Source organism: Lagopus muta, chromosome 12, assembly GCF_023343835.1.
Source record: "Lagopus muta isolate bLagMut1 chromosome 12, bLagMut1 primary, whole genome shotgun sequence".
Classification (NCBI taxonomy): domain Eukaryota; kingdom Metazoa; phylum Chordata; class Aves; order Galliformes; family Phasianidae; genus Lagopus; species Lagopus muta.
In genome coordinates, this window is record NC_064444.1 from 1,393,991 (window position 1) to 1,421,217 (window position 27,227).

At 60.4% G+C, this 27,227-nt stretch overlaps 1 protein-coding gene across 8 annotated transcripts; it reads left to right on the plus strand.

Annotated features, from left to right (window-relative positions):
* The first annotated feature begins 2,991 nt into the window (after positions 1-2,991).
* On the plus strand, positions 2,992-24,207 carry CBFA2T3 (CBFA2/RUNX1 partner transcriptional co-repressor 3). 8 transcript variants are annotated; one of them, XM_048958801.1, is made up of 13 exons: positions 10,790-11,174; positions 11,983-12,153; positions 16,812-16,958; positions 17,880-17,957; positions 18,521-18,762; positions 19,402-19,491; positions 20,160-20,341; positions 20,893-21,131; positions 21,231-21,316; positions 21,461-21,656; positions 21,776-21,844; positions 21,952-22,142; positions 23,541-24,207. In XM_048958801.1, the coding sequence occupies exons 3-13, from the start codon at positions 16,838-16,840 to the stop codon at positions 23,817-23,819; spliced, it is 1,773 nt and encodes a 590-aa protein (XP_048814758.1). In that variant the 5' UTR covers positions 10,790-11,174; positions 11,983-12,153; positions 16,812-16,837; the 3' UTR covers positions 23,820-24,207. The 8 variants fall into 8 exon arrangements, with proteins under 8 accessions (XP_048814759.1, XP_048814755.1, XP_048814758.1 ...); XM_048958802.1 differs by lacking the exons at positions 10,790-11,174; positions 11,983-12,153 and adding an exon at positions 2,992-5,210 and having other exon boundaries at positions 16,781-16,958; XM_048958798.1 differs by lacking the exons at positions 10,790-11,174; positions 11,983-12,153 and adding an exon at positions 2,992-5,210.
* Positions 24,208-27,227: the final 3,020 nt, after the last annotated feature.

A 27,227-nucleotide genomic window follows, 5' to 3' on the forward strand; every position in this document is an offset into this window, starting at 1 on the left:
CAGCGCTGTCAGAGAGACGGGGCCCGTAATCCTCCCCATGGGTCCCATTATCATCTCTATCTGGTGAAAAAACTCTCGTCCTGGATGTGTCTAATCCTAATCGCTCCGTATCGCATGGGGCCACTTCAGATGGCCAGACAGACAGACCTGCCCCCGTCCACGCATATCTGCACAGGCACAGCTGGGGGGGGGAGGGCAGGGGCACCCCTTTGCTCCTAATCCCTGCTCGAGGGCTTCATTTAAAAGGGGATTTGCTGCTGATTCCCTCTGCGAGCCGAGCGGTCATTACAGGGGTCAGCATTGGAGTGGGGAGAGCTGTGTTAAAAAATAATAGTGGCATGTTAATTGGGGGGGGGGGGGGGGGGAAATGGGGGGGGGGGGGAACCCAAGCTTCTGTGTGCAGGGTATGAGGATTTGGGGGTACTCACTGAGATGCCCCATTTGATCCCCTACAAAACCCTCGTGTGCGCGTTCTGTGCAGATCTCTGTGCGCACATCCATATTTATGGGGGCACACGGTGTCCCCAGGGAGTGGGGGCTGCCTGGGGGGGCTGCTGGGATGAAATCCGGCAGGGAAATATCCCATAGCAGGTGCAGCCTGCAACGGGGCTGAGCGGCTGCCAGCCGGCCCCCGGATCCTGACACATCTGTGCTCATCAGTTGGACGCCAGATGGGCCCCGGCTCTGCGATTTGGGTTGGGGTGAGGACAGGTCTGGCTGCCTCTGGATAGTGGCAGAGCTCAGCCTGGGATGCTCACATGCTGACAGCATTCCCAGTATTCTTAGCCCAGCATTTTTAGCTTGTTTTGCCAGCTGGAGGCTGGAGCTTGCAGGGAGCTTGGGGTGTGGGACAGCTTAGGGCTGCACCACTGAGCCCCTGTGCCATAGAGGTACCCCAACTCCATGCAGCCCAACCCTATGCATCCCCACTGTGTGCCTCAACTTGACCAAAACCCCACTCCAGGGCATTACCTTTCATGGGAGTTGCGTGCCATGAGGAGGAGGATGATGTGCCTTCCTCCAGCCCTGCCCCTGCCCAGAATCCACTCCAGCCCACATCTTCTCCCAGTCCCATGTATAGAAAAAGTCCTAATGCTAGTCCCCATACCCACTCCTCCTCATCCTTGTGCTTATCCTCATTTTCATCCCCATCCAGTCCCCATCCTTTCCCATCCATTCTCATCCACATCCCCACCTCCATCCCTATCCTTATCCTCATCCAGTCCCCATCCTTTCCCATCCATTCTCATCCACATCCCCACCTCCATCCCTATCCATATCCTCATCCAGTCCCCATCCTTTCCCATCCATTCTCATCCACATCCCCACCTCCATCCCTATCCTTATCCTCATCCAGTCCCCATCCTTTCCCATCCATTCTCATCCACATCCCCACCTCTATCACTATCCTTATCCTCATCCACATCCCCACCTCCATCCCTATCCATATCCTCATCCAGTCCCCATCCTTTCCCACCCATTCTCATCCACATCCCCACCTCCATCCCTATCCTTATCCTCATCCCATCCCCATCCATACCTATCCGTTCCCATCCCCATCCCATCCCCTCCTCCTGTCATTCCCATCCCAATCCCATCTCATCCCCATCCCCATTCCTATGCCATCTCATCCCCATCCCCACAGGTGCCAGCGCAGCCCTGGGGACATTTGGGGTCAGCCTATTTGGGGCGCAGAGCCCAGCACCCCGCCTGGCTGCGGCTGCACATCCCCACAGCTCGCAACATCGTTTCTTCTCCTCTTCCCCCCTCCCCTCTCTCTCCCTTTTCTGAAAATTGATAATTAACCTTTTGTCCATGCGGCTGTTGTGTTTATTTGGTGCGGGCGGCTGCGGGGCGCTGATATGGAAATCGCAGCCGGCAGCAGCTCCGCGTCCCCTGCGCAATCTGCGACGCGCACAGCCGCTGGGCAGAGATAAGCAGGTGCTCATTCACAGCCCGCAGCTGCCTGCGAGGGCAGCCCTACCTGATCACTGCAATCTCAGTGAAAAACTACTTGAGGTTGGGCTGCCGTGATGGGGAGAGCCGATAGGCACCGTGCAGCAGCTCCTGGCGCCCGGCTCGCATCCTGCCTCTGCTCCCATCCTCTCCATGGCGCGCGTCTCACTGCTCCATCTCCCTCTTATCTTCCTCTCCACATCCCTTTGATTTTGGTTTTTTATTATTATTATTATTTTTATTCCTTAAAGAATTTGTCTTTGTGTTTCATGTGAACTCCCTTCTCCTCAGTTCTCCCTTTCAGTCTTGGCTCCTTCCCCATCCTCCCACCCTGTGCGCACATTTGTGGAGGTGGATTTGGGCATCAGTGGGGATGGAATGGGATGAGGATGGGATGGGGATGGGTCAGGCATGTGTTGAGGATGGGGTGGGATGGAGACAGGGATGCAGATGTAATGGGAATGGAACGGGATGGGATGAGAATGGGGATCAGATGGGGATGGGACGAGGATGGGACGAGGATGGGATGGGATGGGATGGGATGGGATGGGATGGGATGGGATGGGATGGGATGGGATGGGGTGGGGTGGGATGGGATGGGATGGGATGGGATGGGATGGGATGGAATGGGGTGGGGTGGGATGGGATGGGGATGGATGGGGATGGGATGGGACGGGGATGGGATGGGATGGGATGGGGTGGGGTGGGATGGGATGGGATGGGGATGGGATGGGATGGGATGGGATGGGATGGGGATGGGATGGGATGGGATGGGATGGGATGGGGATGGGATGGGGATGGGATGGGGATGGGATGGGGTGGGATGGGATGGGATGGGATGGGGTGGGATGGGATGGGATGGGATGGGATGGGATGGGATGGGATGAGTATGGGGTGGGATGGGATGGGATTGGAACTGGATGGGATGGGATGGGGTGGGATGGGATGGGGATGGGATGAAGATGGGTACTAGCACCCCCTCCAAAAAATGGCTGCATTGGATGAGCACATGCCCACTGCAGTGCCCAAAATGTAAGACCCAAGGGATGCAATCGCCCCTTTTGTGTTCAGTGGATGTTATTATTTTGCTCACGGGTTACCGCTGTGGCTTCCTCTGACCTTGGTTTCCCACCCGGGGGTGGTCCCATACTTCCCCCTATGTCACACAGAGGGGACATTGTGCCACAGCTGCTGCTGGGGGTTTCTCGCTTCCCCTCGCACTCTTGCTCTGAGTGTTGGGGCAGAGGGAGCAGCTCCCGCTTCTCCTTTAATGGGGGGAAGTTTCTGCTCAGCACCAAACGTGCAGTTCTGACTCAGAAAGGGAGTGCCTGGGGGTGCCGCGATGCTCCACAGGGTGGACAGGGAGCAGAACCCCGGGATCCCCCGCGTGGGGCAGACCCAGTGCCCAGGGCTGGGGCATTCCCCATGCAGCTGCTGGGCAGCTGTGCGCCATTCTCCTGCTAGAGAAAGCCCTGAGCTGCAGGTGACGTGGAGGATGTGGGGCTGCAGCTGGCGGGGATTTTCCTCACAGGCCCCAGAAGCCTCCAGCTCTGACTCAGCGCCCCAGGGTGCTCCCCAGGACCAACCTCTGCCATGCAACCCCTGCGTGCCTTCAGTACGACCCCCGCCGTGGGGTCCTGAGGATATTGAGCCCAGCTGGCCCTAGAGAACATAAAAGGGGATGAGGCAAGATCCTGAAACGGAGCTGCAAAACCCTTCAGCCTCAGCACCGTGCCTCTCAGCCCCCATGATCTGCTTGCTCCATCCCATCCTGGGGTTGGGGGACAGGGCTGCCCCAGAGCATCACTGGGATGTAGGATGCAGCATGCATGCGAATATAGGAACGCATCCCCTGGGTGCTGTGCCCCGTTCAGCCTGGCTGGGTGCTGTCTGGCTGCTCTGTGGTCCTTTGGCCCCGTGCTGGGGCTTCCCCGTGTCCCCAGCAGCACAGAGCCACGTGCGCTGTCCCCTGGGACCCCCAGCATCTCGCTGTCAGCCCTTCCAGCAGAGATGCTGAGGAGCACTGTCCCCTCTCAGCCCCCTCCCTGCCTGCACTCCTCTTTCTCTTCCTGTCCCCCCATGGCTGTGGGTTGGGGGAACGGAGTGGGAGCCCCGGGAGCCATCTGTGGGAGCCCAGGTGGTCGCCGAGACGCACCATCTGCTGAGCCACCTTCGGGGACCGTGCTGGCGCTGCTGTATTTTTAGGACGTGTTTCCTTCCCTCCCACCTGCAGCCTTTCGGTTTTCTAACAAGTTGTTTCTCTTGCTTGTGGCTGCTCTGACGGAGAGCCCCAGCCCCAGGGCAGGGGGTGGGCTGGGGGTGCACCCAAGCAGGGGCCACCCTGTGCACAGGGCAGGCAAGGCACACACTGAGCAAGCACCAGGACACCAGCAGGCAAGGGACGTCTCATGCCCGTCATTCCTGTGCAAAGAGCTCAGTGCTTTGCAGGGCTGCAGCCAGAGGGACGAGCCCCTGGGGTTGCAGCATGCAGTGATCAGCTGCACGGGGCTGCAGCATGCTGTGCTGGGTTGCAGCACGCTGTGCAGCTCCCATCTACATGCTGCATGGCTATGCCGCTCCTGCCGTGCCACAGTGCGCTGTGCATCATCCTGCATCGTGCCAGCCGTGCCGTGCCGTGCAGCTGCCCATGCCAAGGCTGCATTTTGCCAGCTGTGCCACACTGTGCCGCGCCGTTCTGACCGTGCTGTGCTTCACTGTCTGTGCCACGCTGCGTCTCAATGGCAATGCCATGCTGCGCCGTGCTGCCCGTGCCGAGCTGCAGCGTGCCCACCCCTCACCCTGAGGAAGTGAAGCCGGCACAAAGGGGAAGTTGTTGGAAAGTCAGACCGGAATGGCTGATAGGGAAGGCAGAGCTGGGCTTGGTCGCAGATGGTTCCTGTTGGGGAAGGACACGGGCGCAGCTGCCCGGCCTCCCCCCACCCGCCGCATTATCGCTGCCCGGCAGCTGTTCACCTTCCCCATCGCCATGGGATACGGCGCTGCTGCCGCTGCGGGCCCGGCGCTCACACGAACGGCCGTGGCAGAGGGGCAGGCACCGTACGGGCAGGACGCCCCGCACTGCACCACGCAGCACTGAGCCCTGAGGCACGCAGCCTGCCCGGCGTGGCTCCTGCAGTGACACAGAGCCGTGCAGGAGCGGGCTGGCTGTGCCACGCACTGCTGGCACCGCACTGCTGCGATGCCCGGGGGCACCTCCAGGCTTGACGGACACCCGTTTGGCAGGACCGGCCCAGGTAAGAGCGAGGTGGATGAGGGGAGATGGGGGCTGTGGCTGACCCACGTGTCTGTGTCGTGGTGATGGTGATTCATTCCTATGTCACCGGGCTGGGCAGGGGTGGGTATACTATGGGGTGTCCCCATGGGGGGTGGTGGCAGTGAGCGGGCATTGCTGAGCCTGCAGCACTGTGGCAGGAGAAGGCATGAGGACCTGTTTGCTGCCAGCCCCGCAATTTACCTTTCTGTAATGAGCAATCAGCTGTGGTTATGTCCCATCTGTGGAGTTTGAGCTCTCAGTTTGCCTGGTGATTTCTGTCAGCATTGGGTCAGCAGCCCACGTGCTGCTCAGGAGCACGTTCCCGCACTCACTGCCATGGCAGTGGGGTCAGGCCTGGCCCCATGGCTCTCCAGGTGCTCCTTGCAGCGTGGCAGCACCAGGATCGGCTGCAGGGGCTGTGGGTCCCCATTTGCTGTGCTGTGCACCCCCCCCAGCCCCATATCTGGGCACCCGCTGGGCTGTGCCGGGTGCGGGAAGGAAAGCGGCTGCCGGCTGAGTCACCGGCGTTTGTCTGCCCCGAGTGAACAATGCTGGCCCTCTGCCTTGCTTCCCCTCGCTCACCCCTTTTCCTGGCGGTAGCGAGCTCTGCAGCACCGTGCACTGGGGCACAGCACCATGCACTGGGCACAGCACCAGGCACTGGGCACAGCACCAGGCACTATGCATGGAACCATGCACCAAATGCAACACCATGCACTGGGCACAGCACCCTGCACTTGGAACAGAACCATGCACCATGCACAGAAGCATGCACCAAGTGTAGCACCATGCAGTGAGAGCAGCACCATGCACCGGACACAGCACCATGCACTAGGAACAGAACCATGCACCATGCACGGATCCGTGCACCAGCTGCAGCACCATGCACCAGGTGCAGCTCCCAGTTGAGGCACAGACCCTCCAGATGCCAAGGGCTGGGGGTGTCCCCTCTCTGGGAGCAGCAGGGACCACAGGCCCAGCTAGATATGCTGAGCATGTGCTCTGCCCTGGCACATGCTGGGTGCTGCCCGCAGAGCCCCAACGCTCGGTGCATCACAGGGCCGATAACGCAGGGCTGACCAGAAGGGTGCAGCGAGCAGAGCCGTGCAGATTGCTGCTGCTTGGCGGAGCTGCCAGTTGGAGGCTTGGCAAGAGAAATGTTTGTTTTGTTGGCCAAATATCTCAGCAAACTTCCTGATTTGCTTGAGGCCAGCCAGGCAGCGATAGGGCTGGTGGGGCCGTTGCTGCTCCTCACTGCAGTGTCGGCGCACGGAGCTGTTATCTCGGATGCGCAGCGGGCAGGGAAGAGGTGGGGAAAGGGAAATGAAATACAACAGAGGTGGCACATTTTTTTCTGGTGATAAGGAGCCCTGCTTTCAGCCTGGGAACCTGGAAACGACGCAGGTGGACGGAGGCTTCTGCACCGTCCACCACTGCTGCAGCATCTGGACCTTGTAATGCAACTCAGAGCTGCTGGGTGGCTCTGCTGTGAGCCCGGGGCTGCCCATGGTATGGCACAGCATGGCATGGCATGGCACGGCAAAGTGCTGCTGTGCTGCCCCAGAGCAGGCTGCACTGGACCAACTCTTCTTATCGATTTTGCAGGGACCTGAGTTGTTGGAAGCGCAGTGCAAACTAATTAAGTCCCCATCATTAACAGGCTGCAGCAGTCTGGCAAGCAGAAGTGGGGCTGCGGTGCTGCAGTGGGACTGAGAGACGGACCTTAAGGCACAGAGAAGCTGCAAACACAGCCCCAGCAGCTTGGAGGCTCAGTGCACACAGAGGGACAGTGGCACATCCTGGACTCCCAGTGCCTGAGCCACGCTGTGCTCTTCAGTACAGGATGATAAGCAGCAGGGCCCGGCTTCCACGGGAGCACTCCCAAGCAGCAACGAATCTGTCCAGCCCAGCAGCAGGGGAAGGCAAGCACAGCCAGAGCAGAGCCCCATCCCTCAGCAGTGCTGGCGGCAGCCGCTTCCTGCACAGCAGATGTCCCTGCAGCGGATGCAGCTGCGGCGGGCGATAGCCAGCAGGGCGAGCTGCCGCCTCCAGCCGCTGGCTGCCCACCAGCCCTTATCTCCCCTGTGCCACCTCTGCCCATTCCATCCATGGGAAGATGGGCTCCAGCCCCAACCGCTCAAAGGAGAGCACTGAGGGCTGCAGAGCAGCTCCTGCAACGTGTCCAGGGATGGATTTGGGAGCTGAGGTTAAAGCAGTCCCCCACTCTGTGCACTGGGGTGGTGGGGCTGTGCATTGCCCAGCGCTGGCTGCACGGTCCTGTGCTGCAGGGAGGCACCTGGTGATGCTCAGCCCCATGAGGTGTTCAGCCCTTTGGAGGCAGCAGGTTGGATGGGGGAACCCAGACGGGCAGGCAGACACGCGGGGTGACACCGGAAACCTGAGGGCACAGCTCAGTGCCTTCGCCCCCAGATGAGCCCCAGCATGGGGTGACTCAAGGAGCGGGGAGGGGAAGGCGTGAGGAAAGCAGCACCGAGAGCTGTTTTATAAAGCTTGGGGCTTGGGATTGCAACCCTCTGCAGCCTGAAGAGCAATGGGCTCTCACTGTTGGGCTCGGAGATCCCAAAGCTGTGCCACGGGAACCCTTTGCCTGGGGCAGCTCCTCGGCAGCTCCCCAAGCCCTGTGCAGAAGGACACCCCTCCTTCATCCCCAAACTGAGCCAGAAATGATACGTCCTGGTGCCACCATCACTCGTGCATGGGACCACTGGAGCACTGCTGTAGGGATGATGCTCGGAGGTGGGAGATGCCATCTCCCCAAACAAAGAGACAATATGCACATGCTGAGCATTCAGTTAGCGGTGACACAACAGACACAAAGCCCCAAAGTCGTTATAGAAGGTTCCAGCCCCTCTGGGAATCCACGAGGTTGGTGGGGCCCATCCTGCCCAGCCCCAGATTTGCAGGGGAAGGATTCCAGTGCTGTGCTGGACAGATCCTGGCTATCATTCCCTTGCAGGAGTTTATCTGCCAGCTCAGCTGCTTGCCGTGCTGCTCTCCCATTGCTGCAGAGCTGGGGGGGGGGGGGTGGCTGTGTTGTCCCCATGCACCGACCCATGGGATCCACACGTGGCCTTGGGAGTGCTGGGCTGGGGGGGGGGGTTGGGGGGTGGGCACGAAGGGGTTAACAAGGGGAAGTTTGCTCCCTCTCAGCCGTGATTTAAACCAGACCGAAAGGTTCTGTCATCCATCACACTAACAGCCAGATCGTTGTGTTTTAAAGTGTCTGTAATTGCAGCGATGCTGAGAGCGGGAGGGAGATAAAGGCTGGGGAGATGCAGGGGGGGGGGCGCAGGGCTGGGAGCGCTGCCCCTGCTGGGTGGGGATGCTGCCTCCCTACTGGGTGCTGCTGCATTTGAGAGCATCCACCAGCAGCACAGGTTCCCCCATGATGGGCGCAGGGTTTGGGGCAAAACCCAAAGGTTTCATGCTCCAAATATTGCCTTTATCTCACGGCGACCGCATCACCGCCGCCCCCTCTGCGTGTGCTGGGGGGACAGCAGGTGACATCCCGCCCTGGTGAGGAGGTGGCCGTGGTCCCTCTGTCCCAGCAGCCGGAGCCACGTGCCGGCAAGCCGACAGGGCATTATTAACATTCAGCCGAAGCCCTCGGAATGAAGCAGGCTGACACAAATGTTTATTTTCGCAGCGGTGAATTATGACTTCAATAGACCCAAATTACAGGGCTGTGTGTGCCGAATGGAAACACGGCGGCCTCTGGCACCCAAACGGCACCGGGTGGCACATGAACCAGGAATTGGGAAGGTGGGGGCTTTTCCCAGCAAGTCGCCAGGGATGGGGGGGGTTGGGACAGTGCAGGGCGGGCTGTGCTCATGGCTGTCACCAGCAGGCACTTACCTGTGGGTCTTGCAGCAAATCCAGCAGCTTGCAGGGCATCCCCGTGGCCTGCTCCCTGCTCTCCCGCTGCAAAGAGCGGTGGTAGAAACCAGAGCATCACCGGGGAGCACTTTAGGAATGGCTAGGTGCTCCACCATGCGTGCACCAAGTGCCCAAATGCACCCACACTGCTGCATTTGCATGTGCCAGACTGGGCTGCTGCTGCTGCTGCTGCACTGCGGGGCTGTGCTGCTCAGCCCCAGGGCTCCTGGGGAAGCCCAGTGATGGGAGCTGCAGTGTGAGGGTGGGCAGAGGGGCAACGCAAACGGGATTGCTGCATGCAGGTACACAGCAGCAGGAGCCTGAGGGGAGAGGGATGCTGCCCAGGCTGGCTTGAGGGGCTGGGAGATCCCAACTTGCAACTGGATGTGGTGCAGTGGGAGCTTGGCACACAGCAGCCGTGCAGCGGTCATCTGGTGGCCGTGCAGAGGCCATTTAGTGGCCGTGCAGTGCTCACAGAGTGACACAGCTGTGCTGTGGCTGCACCATGACCATGCAATGCCCAGGGCAATGTCTGTGCAGCAGCTGTGCAGCTGTCCCACAGCATCGGTGCCACGCAGCACTGGGCAGCAGTTGTGCAGTGCTGGTGATGCTCTGCCTGGCAGCACTGCCACCATCCCCAGTGCCCGTGCTGTGGGAAGAGGCGAGGATGACTGATGCAAGAAGCATACAGGCACTGCACGCAGCAACTTGCAGAGGGAGGCAGCTGCCAAGCAGAGCGATTACGCAAAGAGGCAGGGCTTCACTCGCAGGGAAATTAGCAGGGCTTGCGTTACCCGCTGCACAAGCCAGCAACAACATTGTAGTAGGACTTGGGGAGGGAGGGACACCCTTAATGTTGCCCCCCACTGCAGGCACAGGGCGCACAGCAGCACCCAGGCATGCAGGAAGGCTGTGCTGAGCACTGAGGTGGGCAGAGAGCTCCATACCCTCCTTATGTGCGCGGCTGGCCCCAGGGAGCCTGGCCAAAGAGGTGTGGGGTGGTGGCACCCCATGGCCAGGCAGTGCATGGGTTGGGGGTGCACAGATGTTGTGGCTGCGTGTGTGGCGGCTCCCACTGCAACCTGGGCATCCCTGGGGCAGCAGGGGAAGGAAGCAAAGCAACCCCAACACCAGCCCCTCGCAGCCCCCAGCCCTTGGATGCCCCTTGCCAGCCTCCAGCCCCACGCACACATCTCCCATCGCCATGCAAACCCTCACCCCAGCCCCTTGCATCCTCCCAGAACACGTGCAGCCCCCAACCCACACCTTCCCTCTCAGCTCTGCAGAACCCTGAACCTTTTGCAGACTCCAGCTCTCTGCAGTCTGGAGGTCGAGAGGGGAAAGAGGCAAGACTCCTAATCCTGGGCAACCCACCCGCCTCTGTGCGAGACCCCACGGGTTCCGTGCACCCTACGCAGCCCCCCCGACCCCGCGCACCCCTGTGCAAACCCCCGTTCCCTGCACCCCGCGCATCCCTCCGCTCCCGCGCTCCCCTCCATCTTCGCGCTCCCCCCGCCCGGGTCCCCCCGCATCCCCCCCCACTCCCCGTTCGGGCGGCGGTGGCGGTGCCGGCGTGGGGCGCCCCCTAGCGGCGGCGGCGGCGGCGACGCCGGCTGTAAGGCAGCGGCGCGGGCGGGCGGCGCTCACTCCGGGGCGGGCGGCGGCGGCTGCGGGCGCTGCGGGCGGCCCATCCCCGCACGGGAGCGCGGCCGCGGGACTCCGTGGCCGCTGCACGGCGCCGGGGGATGGGCCGGAGGGCAGAGCGCAGGGGGCGAAGGGCCCCGAGGATTTGAGCGGTTTCTCCGCTCCCCAAGCGGCGTTCTTCCCGCCGTCCGTCCGTCCGTCCCCCCCCGCCGGGGGCAGCGCCCCGACCCCCGGGCTGGCGGCTCCCGGCGGTTCCGGGAGCGGGGGGCAGGTGCCGGGGGGAGCCGCCGCCGTCTCGGGGCCGCTCTCCGCCCGCCTCGGCCTTAACGGGGCCGCGGAGCCGCCGGGGGCCGCCGCCGGTTCTCCCCGCGGTCTCCGCCTCGGGACGTACCTCCTCGGGACGGTGAGTGCCGGGGAGCGGGGCGGGGGTCGGGGCCGCTCCCGGTGCGCGGGGCTCGGGCTGCCGTCGGTGCCGCGGAGCGCTCCCGGAGCGCGGCACTCGGGATCTCTGCCGGTCTCGGAGAAGCCCCCGGTGCGCGGGGGGACGGGAACGCTGGCGGCGCGGTGCCCGGTGCGGTTCCTCGTCCTGCGGAGCCGCGTCCGTGCGCTGCGGGGCTGCGGGGCGCTCCCCCGGGGCGGGGCGCGGTGCGGAGACCGCTGCTCGGTCGGCGTCCGCGTTCCGCTCCCCGTCGTTCGGCTGCGGGCAGAGCGCAGCCGTGAGCCCCGCACCGCCCCGAGCTGCCCGCGCGGCTGCGGGAGGCGTTGCTGCAAAACTCGGCGGGCGCGGAGCTCTGTGCCCCGCCGGTGGATTTGGCCGCAGGAGGTGCGCGGGGTGGCACCGGTGAACGGCCGCCCCGCACCGCCCCGCACCGCTCCGATCCCGCGGCCCCGCACCGCTTCTACGCGCCTTTCGCTTCAGGTTTTGGGATTTTTTTTTGTATTTTTGTTTTTTTTTTCGCTCTTAGCCGAGGAAAAAAAAACCAACAACTTTGCAACTTCGCTTCGGTGTCACGGAGCCGCTGCCGCTTCATTTTGTTTTCTTAATTTGGGGTCACGTGCGCCTTGACAGTGCCTTTGAATCTGAGCGATGGTTTCGTCTCCAGCTCAGAAGGAGCTCCGCAGCTCTTCCCTCCGTTGTTTTCCCTCTGTTCGGGAACAAAGAGAGAATTTTTCTTCTTTTTTTTCCCTTTTCCTCCACCTTTAACTGAAAGGAATCTCAATTCCCCGCTCCTTTGTCGAGCGACTCGAGGACCGATCGCCGCCGTTTGGCTCCGGGAGCGGAGATGCTGCGGAGCCGTCCGGGAATCACACAGCGGGCACGGAGCAGCAGCGGGGGGCAGCGCTGAGAGCCCCGGCAGCCGCAGCCCCGCAGTGCCGCTCGGGTGAGGATCCGCACCTCCAGAGCCCCGAGTTTGGGGGCCGCGTCGGTTTGGGTTGAGCGGAGCGCTGGGGCTGCGTTTCCCTCCGTGTGCCGGGGGAGGCGAGGGGGGCACGTTCTGTTTCGTAAATGCGCGCATAAGGAGGAGGAGGCGGAATGTTTTCCTATGGGGCTGGGTGCTGCCGTGGGGCTGGGTGCCGGTGTGCGGTGAGGCCTCGTGTGGGTGCGGGGTTTGATTTGTTGAGGAGTTAGAGGGTGGAGGATGCAAAAAATGCAGCGGTGCTGTGCTTGGCCCCGGTGCTGCGTGCGCCGCGTGGGTCGGGGGCTCGGGGCATTGGCAGCTCGGGGTGGGCTGTGCTGTGTGCGCCCTTAGCTTCACTGTGACGAGTGGTCGGCTCCACTCAGCTCACGCTCAGAGCCTCACAGGGCTGCCCTGGGTGCTGTAGGACCCCGGGAGAAGAGGAGCCCACGGCACAAGTTGGGCACAGCTACCGACACTGATTCAGCCCCTGGCCGGACGGCTGCAGCTGCGGCACAGGCGCGGTTTGAGCGGCTCAGGGCCTGATTCTGCAGGCAGCACCGGGAGCTCGGTGCAAAACTGGAGCGTCCACAGCGCTGGGATGGAGGCTGAGCTGGCGGTGCTGCCCGGGTCGGGGCTTATTTTTGGATTTCCTGGTGCTTGTTTGCTGCCTCTCCTCCCAGCCCTCTCGGCCTCCCCAGGGGCAGCCCCACCTTGACGAGCCCGCAGCTTCCCTTCGGAAGATGCTGACCAACATTTCCAGAAAGCATCCGAGGGATTTCCTGTTTATTTTGCAAAATTCTCATTAATATTTTTCTTTTTTTTCCTGCCTTTTATTGCATTAAATCTCGCACGGGTGAAATTGCCTTGAGATGGAGCCTGCGGTTAAAGAGAGACAAAGAGTTGGAGACGCAGCAGCCTGGTGGCTGTGGGGGTGCTTTGCTGGGCCCCCCCCCCCCCAGAGCCATCCCCATCCCAGTGCTTGTAGGGCCACGTGTGCCACTTGTAGGGACGAGGCCGCCCTTGGACACTGCAGAAAAGACAACACAGAGCGTTTTAACCTGAGGCCTGATACTGTGACCCCATGGTGTGCCCATAGCTGCGGCACAGGGACGTGGCCATTGCATGGGGACGTTGGTCTGTGCTGTGCCCATTGCATGGGGACATTGGTCTGTGCTGTGCCCAGACCCCTGGCCCTGGAATATGGCCATGGCACGGGGACGTGGCCCCATGGTGTGTCTGTGGGCACTGTATGGGGATTTGGCCCTGCACTGTGCCAGTATCTGCTGCACAAGGACGTGGCCACGGCACGGGGATGTGGCCCCATGATGCGCCCTTACCCACGGCACTGGGCCGTTGCACAGGGATGGGGTTTGCAGTTGTGGACCCCTCCTTTCTGGGCAACGCTTTGCAGAGCTCAGCCCCACACGTGCCCATGCTGGTGCTGTTTGCTCGCGGTGTTTAGAGAGTCTGTTTAAATCCCAGGTGCACACACAGCTGGGGAACGGCACGGGGTGGGGGGGGGGGGGGGGGGGGGTGCCACGTCCTCCTGCAAACTGCTGGTGGTGGGGCACAGCACCGGGCAGTGGGGCAGGCTCCGTCCCGTGCTCCCCCAGCGCTGGATGGGTCGGGTTTGCAGCTGGAGGAGCGCAGGGACAACGGGATCCCGCTCGGTCCCACGCTGAGTCACGCGCTCCGGCGCTCAGTCCCGAGACGCTTTTCCAGGCAAAGGCTGAAACGCACAAAATGTTCGACTTGTAAAATATGTAGCGTGAGAAAATAGCCTTTTCTGCTCTCCTCCTCGCCGCCGCCGCTCCCCCTGCCCCATCTGCTCGCTTGGAACGCCGCCCGAAGCCCGGAGGGGGGGGGAAGGGGGGGTGAGACCGCGAGAGCGATGCAGCTGACGGCACGGGGGTCACCGGTGATCAGCGCCGCGCTGGGGAGCCGTGCCACCCCGCATCCATCACAGGGGCTGCGTCGGGTCCGTGGGGATGATGCACGGCGAAAACGTCCTCCTTCCTCCCTGCGTGCGTCTGCCGGCGTCTCTCCCCGCTCCGGTTGCGTTGCGGGGGGGATGCGGCCGTTCCCAGGGCACGGGGAGGAGGGGGGGGTTTGGAGCGGGGCGTCACGGGGAGGCCATGGGAAATACCCTACGAGGAACCCGGGAGGGAGCCGAAATCCCCGGAGCTGGCGACGAGCCATTGTTTTCACCAGCCACCTTAATCCATCATTATCTGGGCATATTTCGGATCCTTGCCAAGAGCAAGGTGGGAAGGGGGGGCTGCGAGCATGCTTTCCCTATTCCCCTGCCATCCTTTTTGCTGCCTGTGTGTAATTAACAGAGTAATTAAAAACAGGATGAGTTAATTGGTATTCATTTATGTGGCAGATGTTTTTAATTGAGATACGAAACAATTTACCTGTTTACATAAACAATAGCAAATGAAGGCTTGTAAAACAGAGAGGGCTTTTTCTTGTCGGGTTGGGGTTTTTTTTTCCTTTTTATTTTATTATTTTTTTAAGGAAAATCAAAATGCCCTCCTGCCCTCCTTTCTTTTCTCCCTCATTGCATTGGCTGGGAGCTGTGGTTGAGTTGGATCAGTTTGGGTTTCAGGGAGAAGCACCCAGGGATTGTGGGCACCCCATGGTGCTGGGCTGGTGCAGCCAGGCTGGGGGCTGCCCTGGGGGCTCCTCGCTTTCAATCTGTCAGCCCAGAGCAGTTCATCCCCACCCTGCCTCTGTTCTGGGATCCCATTGCAATCTCAGCAAAACCCTTTTGGATGTGGGATAGCTCTTTGGTCAGCAGCATCCTTCCAGCATCGTGATGCTCTGTGTCCTCACCGGTGTCACCCCGTGGTCACGGTGTCCCCAGGGTGGGACTTTTCCCCATGCTTGGGCTGTGTTCTAGAGCTGATGGCAGCACTGGGGAAGGTTTGGTTTGGTGAGCATCCCCATGGACATCCCCATGGACATCCCCATAGCCTCGGTCGCGTGACCCCAGCTGCTCCCTGAGGGATGGGATGCTCAGCACCCCCATCACCATGTTCTGGACCAGGAAGGCAGCAGGGTGGCTGTGCCCCCACCTCCCCACGTGCGTTCCCCCGACCCCTGCCCGCTCGCACACGTGGAGCTGCCGCCGGCTCAGCGCTGCCCTAACGCACTCCAGATGGAGCGGCTCCGGCCCTTGCAGTCCTATCTGGGAGTTGTTCTTGGCCCCCGTGGCACCAGCAGCTGAGCAGCAGGAATGCTTTCCTTTGTTTGGGAGGCAGCCTGGCTTCGGGAGACGTCGCCTCCAGCATCTGGATTTCATTTGTGGCCATTTGGAGAGCATGAAAGATGCTGTTCTTTTAATTCCCTTTTAACCCCTTCATCGCCGACGGCTCTCTGGACCGGCTCCGTGCTGGGGGATGCAGAGGGGCTGCAACCACCCCGTGTGCTGTGCAGCCCCTGTGGGTACGGCCCTGCTGTCCTTGTCCCCAGCTGCCCCATTGAACAGACGGACGGCTGCATCGCACGATGCTTGCAGTGGTGGCACAGCCATCAGCCGGTGGGGACCGTGCCCAGCCCAGCGTGCTGGGGGTTAAAACCCTGCGGTGTGACAAATGGGGTTTGGGGGCACGGGGGTCCGGCATCCCATTCCCAAGGGGGAGGCAGGGCGGGGTGCGGCGGCGGAGCAAAGACTAATCCTTTTATTTTTATATTATTACTTATTCATCTGGGCTGCGCTGAGCCTAATGGAAACCAGATGTAGGAAAACAGACACAGCCCCAAGCGGCTGGGACAAATTACCCCAAAGGAAAAAAAAAAAAAGAAAAGAAAAAAGAATAAGAAAACTGGGGGGGGGGGGGGGGGGGGGAAATTCCAGCGGAGGTTGAGCGGCGCTGGGGAAACGATGCCACGTTTGGGGGCAGAGTGTGAGCACCGCCTGGTGACCCCTGGGAGGGCCAGAGGGACACGTGGCAGGCTGTGGGATGCTGTCACTGCAGGGGCATTGGGGGGCAGAGGTTGGGGTGTGCAGAGGGAGAGACGGCGTCCCGCCGTGGCCCCGTGGGGACACTGCATTGCTTTGGGTGTTTCTGGGCTCCAGTGCTGAGCAATGCCGCATTTTGGGGCCGCCTCTTGCTCCCGTGCTCACGCGGTGGTGTTTGGACTGCGAACACAGCGAGGGAAATTTATAGCTTGGAGGAGGAGGGGGGAAGAAAAGGAAAGAAATCACACGCCCAGATGCAGCGGTTCCGCGGGTGTTTGTTCAGCTTGGTGGAAACTCTCCTCCCGGTGGGGAGCGTGGAACAGCCGTGTTGGCGCCGCGATTCTCCGGCGTGGGGACAGGGCTGGATGGGGACAGGGCTGGATGGGGACAGGGCTGGATGGACACCCTGTGCCAGATGGGTGTTGCTGGACTCGGTGCCGTCTCCAGGGCCACCCCCTGAACCCCTCATCTCACCCCGTTTGCCCTCGGGGCTGGGTGCTGCTCTGCTGTCAGATGCACCACGTGTCCGCGCCCCGTCCCACCGCCCCGCACAGTGCGCCAGGTGCCGTGCCCCACACTCCCACCCCGCTGTGGGGTCCGGACACATCCCAGAAAGGTCCCCGTTGTGCCCTACCCACCCAGGTGCCGCTCACCACCCGCCCTGTCCCCGCAGACCCCGCCGCACCACGGGCTGCCACCATGCCCGACTCGCCGGCCGACGTCAAGACGCAGCCCAGGTCCACGCCGCCCAACATGCCGCCGCCGCCGCCCGCCGTCACGCAGGGAGCCACGCGTCACCCCTCCTTCACACCCAGCACCAGTGAGTATGGGGATGGGGATTGTGTTGGGGACGGGTGGCAAAGTTGGGCTTGCAACCGTGTTGGGGTGTGCGGCGTCCTCGTGCCATCCGTGTGCCAGAGTAGGGATTGAGGCCGCGTGCGCTCTGCCCATTCCTGGAGAGACGCTTGGGGGTGGGGATGTCCAGGTCCAGGTCTCTCTCCTGCCATGTGGTCACCAAATAGGAGCAGCACCGGTGCAGAACTGCCGCAGGGTGCTGGGACAGTGTCATGGCCCCACATGGTGGGGCTCCTCCTGTCTATGTCCGGGTCACAGCGTGCTGCCATCAGGGTCTCTAGCTGGGGGGAGACCAGCTGCACCAGTGCTGTGTGCACTCATCGTGTGTCTGCAGGCCTCACACTCAGCTTGGTCCCAACACCGATGGGGCAGCCCTGGGATACTGATGGGCAGCTCGGGTGGGCAGGGGATGAGGCAGTCCCTGCCACCAGGGCTGCTGTGGCTTGGCTGAGGTCTCTCTCTAAGCACATGCATGCCTGTACCTCCTTCTTGCATAGAAACCCCATCAGGGATGAAACAGTCCCAAAACGACACCCCAACACCAGCCCTGCTCCCAACCAGATGTCCTCTAATTAGAAATCAGATTGTGCCCATCTATTTTCTGAGGGGTTTTGCTTTTTAATCCCAACCCTTCCGCAGGGGCCAGCTGTGGGCACCTCCATCCCATGGGTACGGGCGCCCTGCCACCGCCCTGGCCCTTCTTTGGGGCAGCGTTTTGACTTGTTCTCAGCCTCGTGGAAGTTTTGCCAGGGACCCAACGGGGCAGTGAAGCACCCTCTGAGCTCCAGTGGAGCTGTGCCTGTGGTGCTGTGCACAAACCAGGCCCCCCCGGGCTGAGAGCTGTCCCTCTGCTCTCTCATCACAGCGTGTTTTATTTTGCTTGCAGATCGAGACGCTGTCCCTCCGACGTTTCTTCCTCGCGGCCGTTTTCATGGTTGCTTGAAATGGTCGATGGTCTGTCTCTGTAAGTAAAGTGAAGCACACGCTCTCATGAGAGACCTGAGGTGCAGCACCACCCCCGGCCCCTCTCCTTGCCCCCGTCCCAAAGATGCACACCCCATCCCCATGCCAACCAAGGGACACATGTGGCAGCTAACTTAGGAACGCACCTGTCATGGGAATAAAAGCAGTTGTGGCCACAGGGTTATTTTAGGCCCCTCTTTAGTGCTGCAGGGCACTGCGAGGTCAGTGCATGCGTGGGGCATGGCCGTGCTGCCCGGCGCTGCGGGATGTGAGTGGGGCACTGGGTGCTGCCCCCAGCCTGCTGCTCTGTGCCCCAAAGGGACCCCAGCCCCTGGTACCCACAGGATGCTCAGGGCTCCCCATCCCTGACCTCTCCTCTCCTCTCCTCTCCTCTCCTCTCCTCTCCTCTCCTCTCCTCTCCTCTCCTCTCCTCTCCTCTCCTCTCCTCTCCTCTCCTCTCCTCTCCTCTCCTCTCCTCTCCTCTCCTCTCCTCTCCTCTCCTCTCCTCTCCTCTCCTCTCCTCTCCTCTCCTCTCCTCTCCTCTCCTCTCCTCTCCTCTCGCAGTGATGAACGGCAGCAGCCACTCGCCCACCGCCATCAATGGGGCCCCGTCCACCCCCAATGGGTTCAGCAATGGGCCGGCCACCTCCTCCAGCGCCTCGCTGTCCACCCACCAGCTCCCACCAGCCTGCGGAGCCCGGCAGCTCAGCAAACTCAAGCGGTTCCTCACCACCCTGCAGCAGTTTGGCAATGACATCTCGCCTGAGATTGGGGAGCGGGTGCGCACCCTCGTCCTGGGGCTCGTGGTACGTGCGTGGGGAGCGGCGGGGGCTGCCCTCCCTGTGTCTGTCTGGGATGGAGACGATGGGTGGAGATGATGCTCAGTATTTAGCATTAGGCTACATGTTAGGAGACACGGGCTGAAAGGAGAGGTTGTGGGTGCGCCATGCTTGGAAGCGCCCAAGGCCAGCTTGGATGGGACTTTGGGCATCCTGATCTGGTGGGTGCAACTGCATGCATGGCAGGGAGCTGGAACTGGGTGGGCTCTAAGGTCCCATCCAACCCAATGCAACACAACCCATTTTGTCATTCTATGGGCTTGTGATCTCTAAGATCCCTTCCAACCCAGCTGTTATGGCTGTGTGATCCTCTTGGTCTCTTCCAACCCAACTCAACACATTCTATCGTTCTGTGGCTCTGTGGTCTTTAAGGTCCCTCCAACTTTACCTTTTCCATGGCTCTATGATCTCTTCCCATTCAAACCAACCCATTCTATGGTTCTATGGTTCTACGATGTGGTTAAATGGCAAGAAGGGGCCCCTTGGTGCTGCAGCGCCTTAAGTTAAGTGGATAAACAGAGATAAAAGGAGGCACCTCACAGGTTCTGCAGAGCAGAGGGTTCCCCTGGAGCAGCACGGGGGGCTGAGCGGGTTCTTTCCCCACAGAACTCCACGCTGACCATCGAGGAGTTTCACGCCAAGCTGCAGGAGGCCACCAACTTCCCACTGCGGCCCTTTGTCATCCCCTTCCTGAAGGTGGGTGCCCCGTGTGTCCCCTCCCATGGCGCGGGGTGAGGACCGTCTGCAAACCATTTGCAATTCATTCAAAAAATCCCCTTTTTGGACATTTCCTTTCATTATTTTGTTTTTCCGCTGCGGGGGGATTCGCCCATCGCTGCCTTTCCTGGCAGATGTTCCGGCCCTGTAAGCTGGGGTGATGCTGAACCCGTGCCCTCTCCCCACTCGTGTGTTCTTTGCTGCCCCACAGGGAGCTGCTGGGGGGGGCAGCAGAGCATCCCCAAGGCCGGCACCCTGCTCCCAGCTGCTCCCACCCTGGGCTCCAGCTGCTTCCCATTACCCTAAGTGCAAGCAGCCGGGTGCGGCGTGCTTCCCAGACTCTGGATTTTTTGGTTGGTTGGCTGGTTGTTTTTTTGGGGGGGGGGGGATTGTTCCCCCAGCCAGGGAAAAGGGCGGTGTGCGTCTCTGCCTCGCACTAACGTGTCGGACAGATGGGGGTTTGGCTGCAGATCAGCTGCCTGAAGAGAAAAGCAGAGCTGGCAGCCGGAGCACCTGGCTTACATGTGTTCCTGCTGCTCCGCCGCCGCTGCTCTGAGAGCTATGAGGATGGGGGTGGCTGCTTTTGGGGCGGCTTTCGGGGCACCACGATGGGGTCTGGACTTTTGCTCCACACCTTCTCCCTCCAGGCCAATCTGCCCCTGCTGCAGCGTGAGCTGCTGCACTGCGCCCGCATGGCCAAGCAGAGCCCGGCTCAGTACCTGGCGCAGCACGAGCAGCTGCTGCTGGATGCCAACGCCTCCTCACCCATCGACTCCTCCGAGCTGCTCCTGGAGGTCAGCGAGAGTGGCAAGAGGAGGACACCAGACAGGTGAGGACATGGTTTAGTAGGGATGTATCCGTACCGCCCCACACGGTCAGGGGTGCCAAAGGGGTTGGCGGTTCTGAATGAGGTAGCCTGGGATAGGGTGCGTGGTTTGGGATGGGGGTGCGTGGATCGGGGTCTGGTGCTCAGTCCAGTGTAAGGTTGCAGGATTTGCATGTGCTGCATGGTTCAGAATGTGGGTGTGGGATCTGAGAGGTGGAGCAGAGTCCAGGGTGGAGGTGTGCAGTCAGGGATGGGGTGGGTGTCCAGGATGTGGTGTGAAGTCTGAGATGAGGATGTGCAGTCCGGAATGTGGGATGTGTTCTGGGATGTGATGCGTGGTCCAGGATACAGCGCACAGTCTGCAGTGGGGTGCATGGCCTGAGAAGGGCTGGGTGGCTTGCAGGCCAGGATGGTGGGGGGAGCAAAGTGCAGAGTGGGGTGGTGTGTAGTCAGGGGTGCAAAATGGGTACCCGTGTGAAGGGCTGTGCACGGATGCTTGGAGATCCCATGGGACCCCATGGGAACCAACATCCTCTCCCCCCTTACTCCCCCAGGACCAAAGAGAACGGTTTGGACCGCGACCCCCTGCACCCCGAGCACCTCAGCAAGCGGCCGTGCACCATGAGCCCGGCGCAGCGCTACAGCCCCAGCAACGGGCTGAGCCACCCCCCCAACGGGCTGCCCCCCCCCCCCGGCCCCCCGCCCCAGCACTACCGCCTGGAGGACATGGCCATGGCGCACCACTATCGCGACACCTACCGCCACACCGACCCCCGCGAGCGCCCACGGCCCGGTGAGCTCAGCTCCCTGCTTTGGGTGGATGTGTGGGGCTGGGAGGGATGCGGAGCTGACTCCCCCCCCCCCCCCCCCCAACCTCATGCTTGGTTTGCAGCTGTGCACGGGGCGCGCCAGGAGGAGGTGATCGACCACCGGCTCACCGACAGGGAGTGGGCAGAGGAGTGGAAGCACCTCAACAATGTACGTAGAGCCCCCTGCCCGCCCCCAGCTCCCACCGTGTCCCCCCTATGGCCTTTTTCCCCGAGCATCTTTTGCTCCCATGGCCCAAATCCCACCCCTGCACCCAGCATTGTGGCCTCCCATCCCCGCTGTTCCCCCCTGCAGCTGCTAAACTGCATCATGGACATGGTGGAGAAGACGCGGCGGTCGCTGACGGTGCTGCGGCGGTGCCAGGAGGCCGACCGTGAGGAGCTCAACCACTGGATCCGCCGCTACAGCGACGCCGAGGACATGAAGAAAGGCAGCCCCCCCTCCGCCCGGCCCCACAACAGCTCCTCCAGCTCCGAGGCACCCCAGTTAGGTATTGGCCTGGGGGGCTGCACCCTCTCCGGGATGCTCGTGCCGTTCCCCCAGCACCGGGTTGGGACGGAGGGGGTGGCTGCTGCTAACGTGTCCCCTCCTGACGTTGCTCCTTTGTAGATGCGCACCGGGATTTTGCACCGCGGCCGCTCTCAGGGTACATGCCTGAGGAGATCTGGAGGAAGGCTGGTGAGTGTGGTCCCTCTGCATCCCCTCCTCATACCCACGGGGCCGGAGGGAGCCGGGAGCCCCCGAGGTGCCCACCCACCCTGCCACGCTGCCCACCTCCCTTCCAGAAGAAGCCGTGAATGAGGTGAAGCGGCAGGCCATGTCCGAGCTGCAGAAAGCTGTGTCGGATGCTGAGCGCAAAGCCCACGAGCTGATCACCACTGAGCGCGCCAAGATGGAGCGGGCGCTGGCTGAGGCCAAGCGGCAGGCATCCGAGGATGCCCTCACAGTCATCAACCAGCAGGAGGACTCCAGTGAGGTGGGACGGGATGCGATGTGGGACCCACATCTGTGCGTGCCAGTGGCATCCCGGGGTGGTGGCAGCAGTGCTGTCAGGATGGGAAGGAAAGGGGATTTTGGGAGAAGGGGGCACGATGTGAGGTTGGGGCGTGTGATCCTATGTGACGGTGTGCAGCGCAGGATGGGGGTGTGAAGCTGGGGATGGGGTGCAGAATTCAGGATAGGATGTGTGGTCTGGGATGGAGTGAATGGTCCAGAATGGAGGCATGATACAGAGTGGAGGTGCACAGGAATGGAGTGGGAGCCCAGGAGTGATGCATGGTCCAGAATCAGGGAGCACAGTTGGATGGGGTGTGTGGTCCAGGATAGGGCGCTCAGTCTGTGGTGAGAGTGCATGGTCAAGAGTGGGGTGCATGGTCCAGAGTGGGGTGTATGGTCCAGGGTGGGGTGTATGGTCTGGGATGAGGGCCTGCAGTCTGGTGGAGCATTCATAGTCCAGAAAGCGGTGTATGGTTTGGGATGTGGTGCTTGATGCAGGGAACAGACTGCAGGATGGATAGAATGCATGGGCTGAGATAGGGTGCGTGGTCCAAGACCATGGGAATACAGTCAAGGATGGGGTATGTGGTCCAGGATGGAGTGTGCAGTCTGAGATGAAGTTGCACAGTCCGGAACGGGGATGCATGCTCTGGGATGGGGTGTGTGGTCCAGGAATAGGGTTTGTAGTCCAGGATGAGGTGTGTGGTGTAGGAGCAACAGTTCACACACTATAAAGGTGGATGTTGTGGTTGTCATTTGTGCAAACATCAGCTCTTCCACAAAATATAAGTGAGCATAAGACAAGGATATTACAAATGATGAGTTTGAGCACATGTACCAGACCATAAGGGAGACCTTATTGCTCTCTTCCAATATCTGAAAGGTGCTTACAGCGAGAGCGGGGTTGGTCTCTTCTCACTGGTGACAGGTGACAGGCTGAGGGGAAATGGCCTTAGGGTAAGTTTAGGTTGAGTCACCATCCCTGAATGTGTTTAAAAACCACTTGGATGTGGTGCTCAGGGACATGATTTAACGGAGGGTTGTTAGGGCAGTTTGGTTATGTTGTGGTTGGACTTGATGATCTTTAAGGTCTTTTCCAACCTGAGTGATTCTATGATTCTGTGATTCTGTGATTCTGTGATTCTATGTTTCTATGATTCTGTGACTTGGTGCACAGTTCGGAAGGAGGTTGCATGAATTGGGCTGTGGGGCACGGCCCAGAACGCAGATGCGCCGTTTATGGATCCATGGATTCATGGTCCAGGAGTGCAGGGCACGGTGCAGGAGCAGGGAGCACAGCCTGGGATGGGATGGGGCTGGGCTGGGTCGGCCTCCCCCCGTCCCCCAGCACTGAGTTGTCCCCCCGCTGTCCCCTCAGAGCTGCTGGAACTGCGGGCGCAAAGCGAGCGAAACCTGCAGCGGCTGCAACACCGCCCGCTACTGCGGCTCCTTCTGCCAGCACAAGGATTGGGAGAAGCACCACCACGTCTGCGGGCAGACTCTGCAAGGGCTGCCGGCCCCCTCCGTCCCCACAGGCGTGGGGCAGCCCGAGGCGGTGCCCCCCATGGCCAGCAGCCCCAGCGACGCCGGCTCAGCAGGCGCATCTCGTGCCGGCACACCGGGGACCCCGGCGCCACTGGAGAGCGCATCGCGCTGAGCGCGGACTGACGCCCATGGCAGCTCTCTGCTCCCACACTGGGTGACCTCCGAACCGACCTCGAGCTCTCAGATAATCCTCACGGATCCTCAAACTGGGCTTTACGTGGAGTTAAGGCAACTACCCATCGTTCTCTGTTCTCTCTTCGGTCTTTGTTTTTTGGCTTTTTTTTTTTGGTTGCTTTTTTTTTCCCCCATCCTTTGGGCTGTTCCTTGCTACCCGGTGGCTTTTGGCATTTTTTTCTATCCATTTTTCTTTTTTTTTTTTTTCCCTTGTTTCTGGATGAGGAGCTCACTCACAGGAAGAGGAAGAAGATTTGTTTCTTCATCTTCATCTCTTTTTTTTTTTTTTTTGTAAAAAAAAAAATAAAGAAAATAAAAACAAACACGTCGGACTCTTTGGCTTTAAGTAAGAAATTGTAAAAAAAAAATAAAATAAAAATAAAAAAAAAGGAAAATCCCAAAAAGCAGACACCGCCGAGCCCAATGGAAGCTCACCTGTAACTACCTTGCTAGCTAGCCAAGAACAGACCAGACCCACCTCTGCTCCAAAGGAAATCCAAAAACCAGACAGATCCAAACGTCTCTCCACTGCCAAAGTTCGTTTCGTTCCGTTGCTGCCCGCTCCGACGCTGCCCCGTCCTCACAGCTCCGCTCCCGGAAGGACGGACGGACGCACCGCGGGTTGGAAGAGTTTCTATTACCATAAAGCAAAAAAAAAAAAAACAAAAAAAGATTTTTTTTTTTTTTAAGAAAACGACGAAACAAAAAGCAAAAAAAAAAAAAAGAACAAAAAAAACCCAAACAAACAAAACGACCCGACAAAAGAAAGACGCAGCGCCTCCCCACGTGGCACTGGGGGGGGAGCGGGGACGCGGTGCAGCCCTACCTCTGCCCAACGCTGGAGATGGGAATGGCGCAAGGGATGGAGCCGCCTGCGCCCAGCCTGCTCCCTGCATTGGATATTTTGGGGTTGAATGCAACGATTTCCAGGAGGGAAGGAGAAAAAGAAAGCAAGCAGCACCTCCCCCAGGAGGCGGACAAAGACGTGTGGGTGATTTTGTATATCGCAGCATTGTACAAAGCGCGGAGGACGGAGTGCAATACAGAAAGTGCGCGGCTCCGGGAGGAGGGACCCAGTGCTGCACCTTCACAGGAATGTAAATAGCGTCTGCAGAGGTCCAAAAAGCATCGCGACGACGGTGATGGTGATGAGAAGAGACATTTGCCAAATAAAGGATGGTGATCCGCACGGGAGGATGTGGCGTGTAGGAGCTTAGGCTGAACCGCGAAGCAGAAGTCATGTGCTCGATAGGAGCTTTAGTTTTCCGGATTTGCAAAAACCCATCCCGTGTGTTTTCCGTAGGCAGGGGAGGAGGAGGGGGGCAGGCTGCTCTGGTTGTGGTGCTGAGGGGCTGCCCTGGCCGTGCTGTGGCATGCCGTGCCCTACCATGATGTGCCGTGGCGTGCCACAGGATCCCATGCCATAGCTGTCGTGTGCTATGGTGTGCCGTGCCATTATGTGCCATGCCGTGCCACGGCGTGCCATAATGTGCCGTGCCATGCTGTGCCATGCCATGCCATTCCATGGCGTGCCAAGCCATGCCACTGTACATCATGCTGCAGGTGCCGTGCAGTGCCATGGGGCCGTGGTGCCCCGTGCCGTACCGTGCCACAGCATGTGCCATCTCCCACCCCCAGCCCCACTGCCAGTCTGTGTGCACCCCAACACCCCGTGCCGGGGGCAGCGCCGGGGGCCCCTCGCGTGACTGTTCACTTTATTTATGGTGTGACATATGTAATATTGTCTATTTTTCTTACGTTTCCTGAGAAGAGGTAATATATAAGAGTCTTGCGGGTGCTCCCACTGGGGCCGCCTGCTCCCTGGGTGTCCGTCCCCCCCCTGACCCCATGTGCCCCCTCCCCACCCTGCGCCGGGGCTCTGCCTCTCTACCTCCGCCTCGCCGGGAAACAGCGGACGGGAGCACTTACACGGAGTCTGCTCTCGTTTCCACTCCTTTTCTGATTTGCTATTTTTTTTTTTTTTAATTATCATTTTCTAATTATTTTTTTTTCCTGTGTTTTTTTATTTTATTTTATTTTATTTTATTTTATTTTTTTGTTATTTTTTTTTTTTAAACAATAAAAATACCCTAACGAACCTTGCATCGAAACCAAAAGCCGAGGGAGGGAGGGAGGGGAGGGGATGGGCGGTGCGGACGTCCGAACCAGAATGACAGCTTTAAAGTGTGATATTTCCCAAATATAACAATGCTGGGAGGACGGCGGCCGCGGGGGTGGTGGAGCAGCTTCTGTAGGGTTCTGCTCCAAACTGGGGTGCTTCTGTAGGGTTCTGCTCCAAAGCGGTGCTGGGATGTGCGTGGGGACAGGGAAGCGTGCCCCATACGATGCCTTGGTTGTGTCCTTTGGTGGCTTTGTGGCACCCAGGAGGTGGCAGATGGCTGTGCCATGTGGTCCCGGTGCAACTGCACGGCCTGGGGACATCCTGGGTGCTGCTTGGGGATGCAGGGTGCCCTGTGCCACCTCACGTCTGTGCAGCCACCTGCTCCCATTTTGGGTGTCGCGGCTGTAGTGAGGCTCATGGCATGGGGACATCCCTCCCGAGGTCCCTGACCCCACGGGATGGCAGAGCTGTGCTTTGGGGTGCAAGAGTGGGCACAACAATGCCTCATCCCAGCCCCCGGCACTGCACTGGGGCTGTGCACCCCCCACCCAAAAACCCATATGAAACCAAAGTGCTGCCTCCCAGCAATGCTTCCAGGACCCCAAACCTCCCCGGGCAGCCCCCAGCGGTGTCACCACCACCCCTAAGCCCTTATCCTCAGAGCATCCCCTGCTCCTCACCTGGCTTTGGGGATGGGACATCATCCACAGCAGCTCTCCTCGGGGTCCCCTCTGACGCCAGCCAAAGGCACAGCACCGGGAGGGTTGTGTCGTGCTGCTGTCCCCCCCGCCCCAGCAGTTCTGCACCAGCCATGGGGATGGGGACAGCGGGGGTCCCCAGGGCTGGGGGGCTGAGGGCAGAGCTCTGGTAGTGGTTTTGGGGCCAGCACAGAGAGATGACTTGGTAGGACTTTCCTTCGGCATGCTGTCCCTCCCCCCACCTCGTGCTGTTCCCCGCTTTCTCTTCGTGTACTGTATGTTCGATCTGTGAAAGATGTAAACTTTATGATTCAGGTTCTGTCTGTTCTTATCTCTGTATCTGTGTAATAAAAAGATGATTTAATATCAACCCGAGGTCTCCGCAGCCTGGGTGTGTGCCGGCTGCCCTGCACCCTCTGCCCCCAGTCTGGGGGGGGGGTCGGGAATTCCCGTGAGCATCACAGCTGGGTACACCGCTTGCTGTTCCCTACTATCTGCATGACGATGCTCTCTGCCCTCCCTCTGG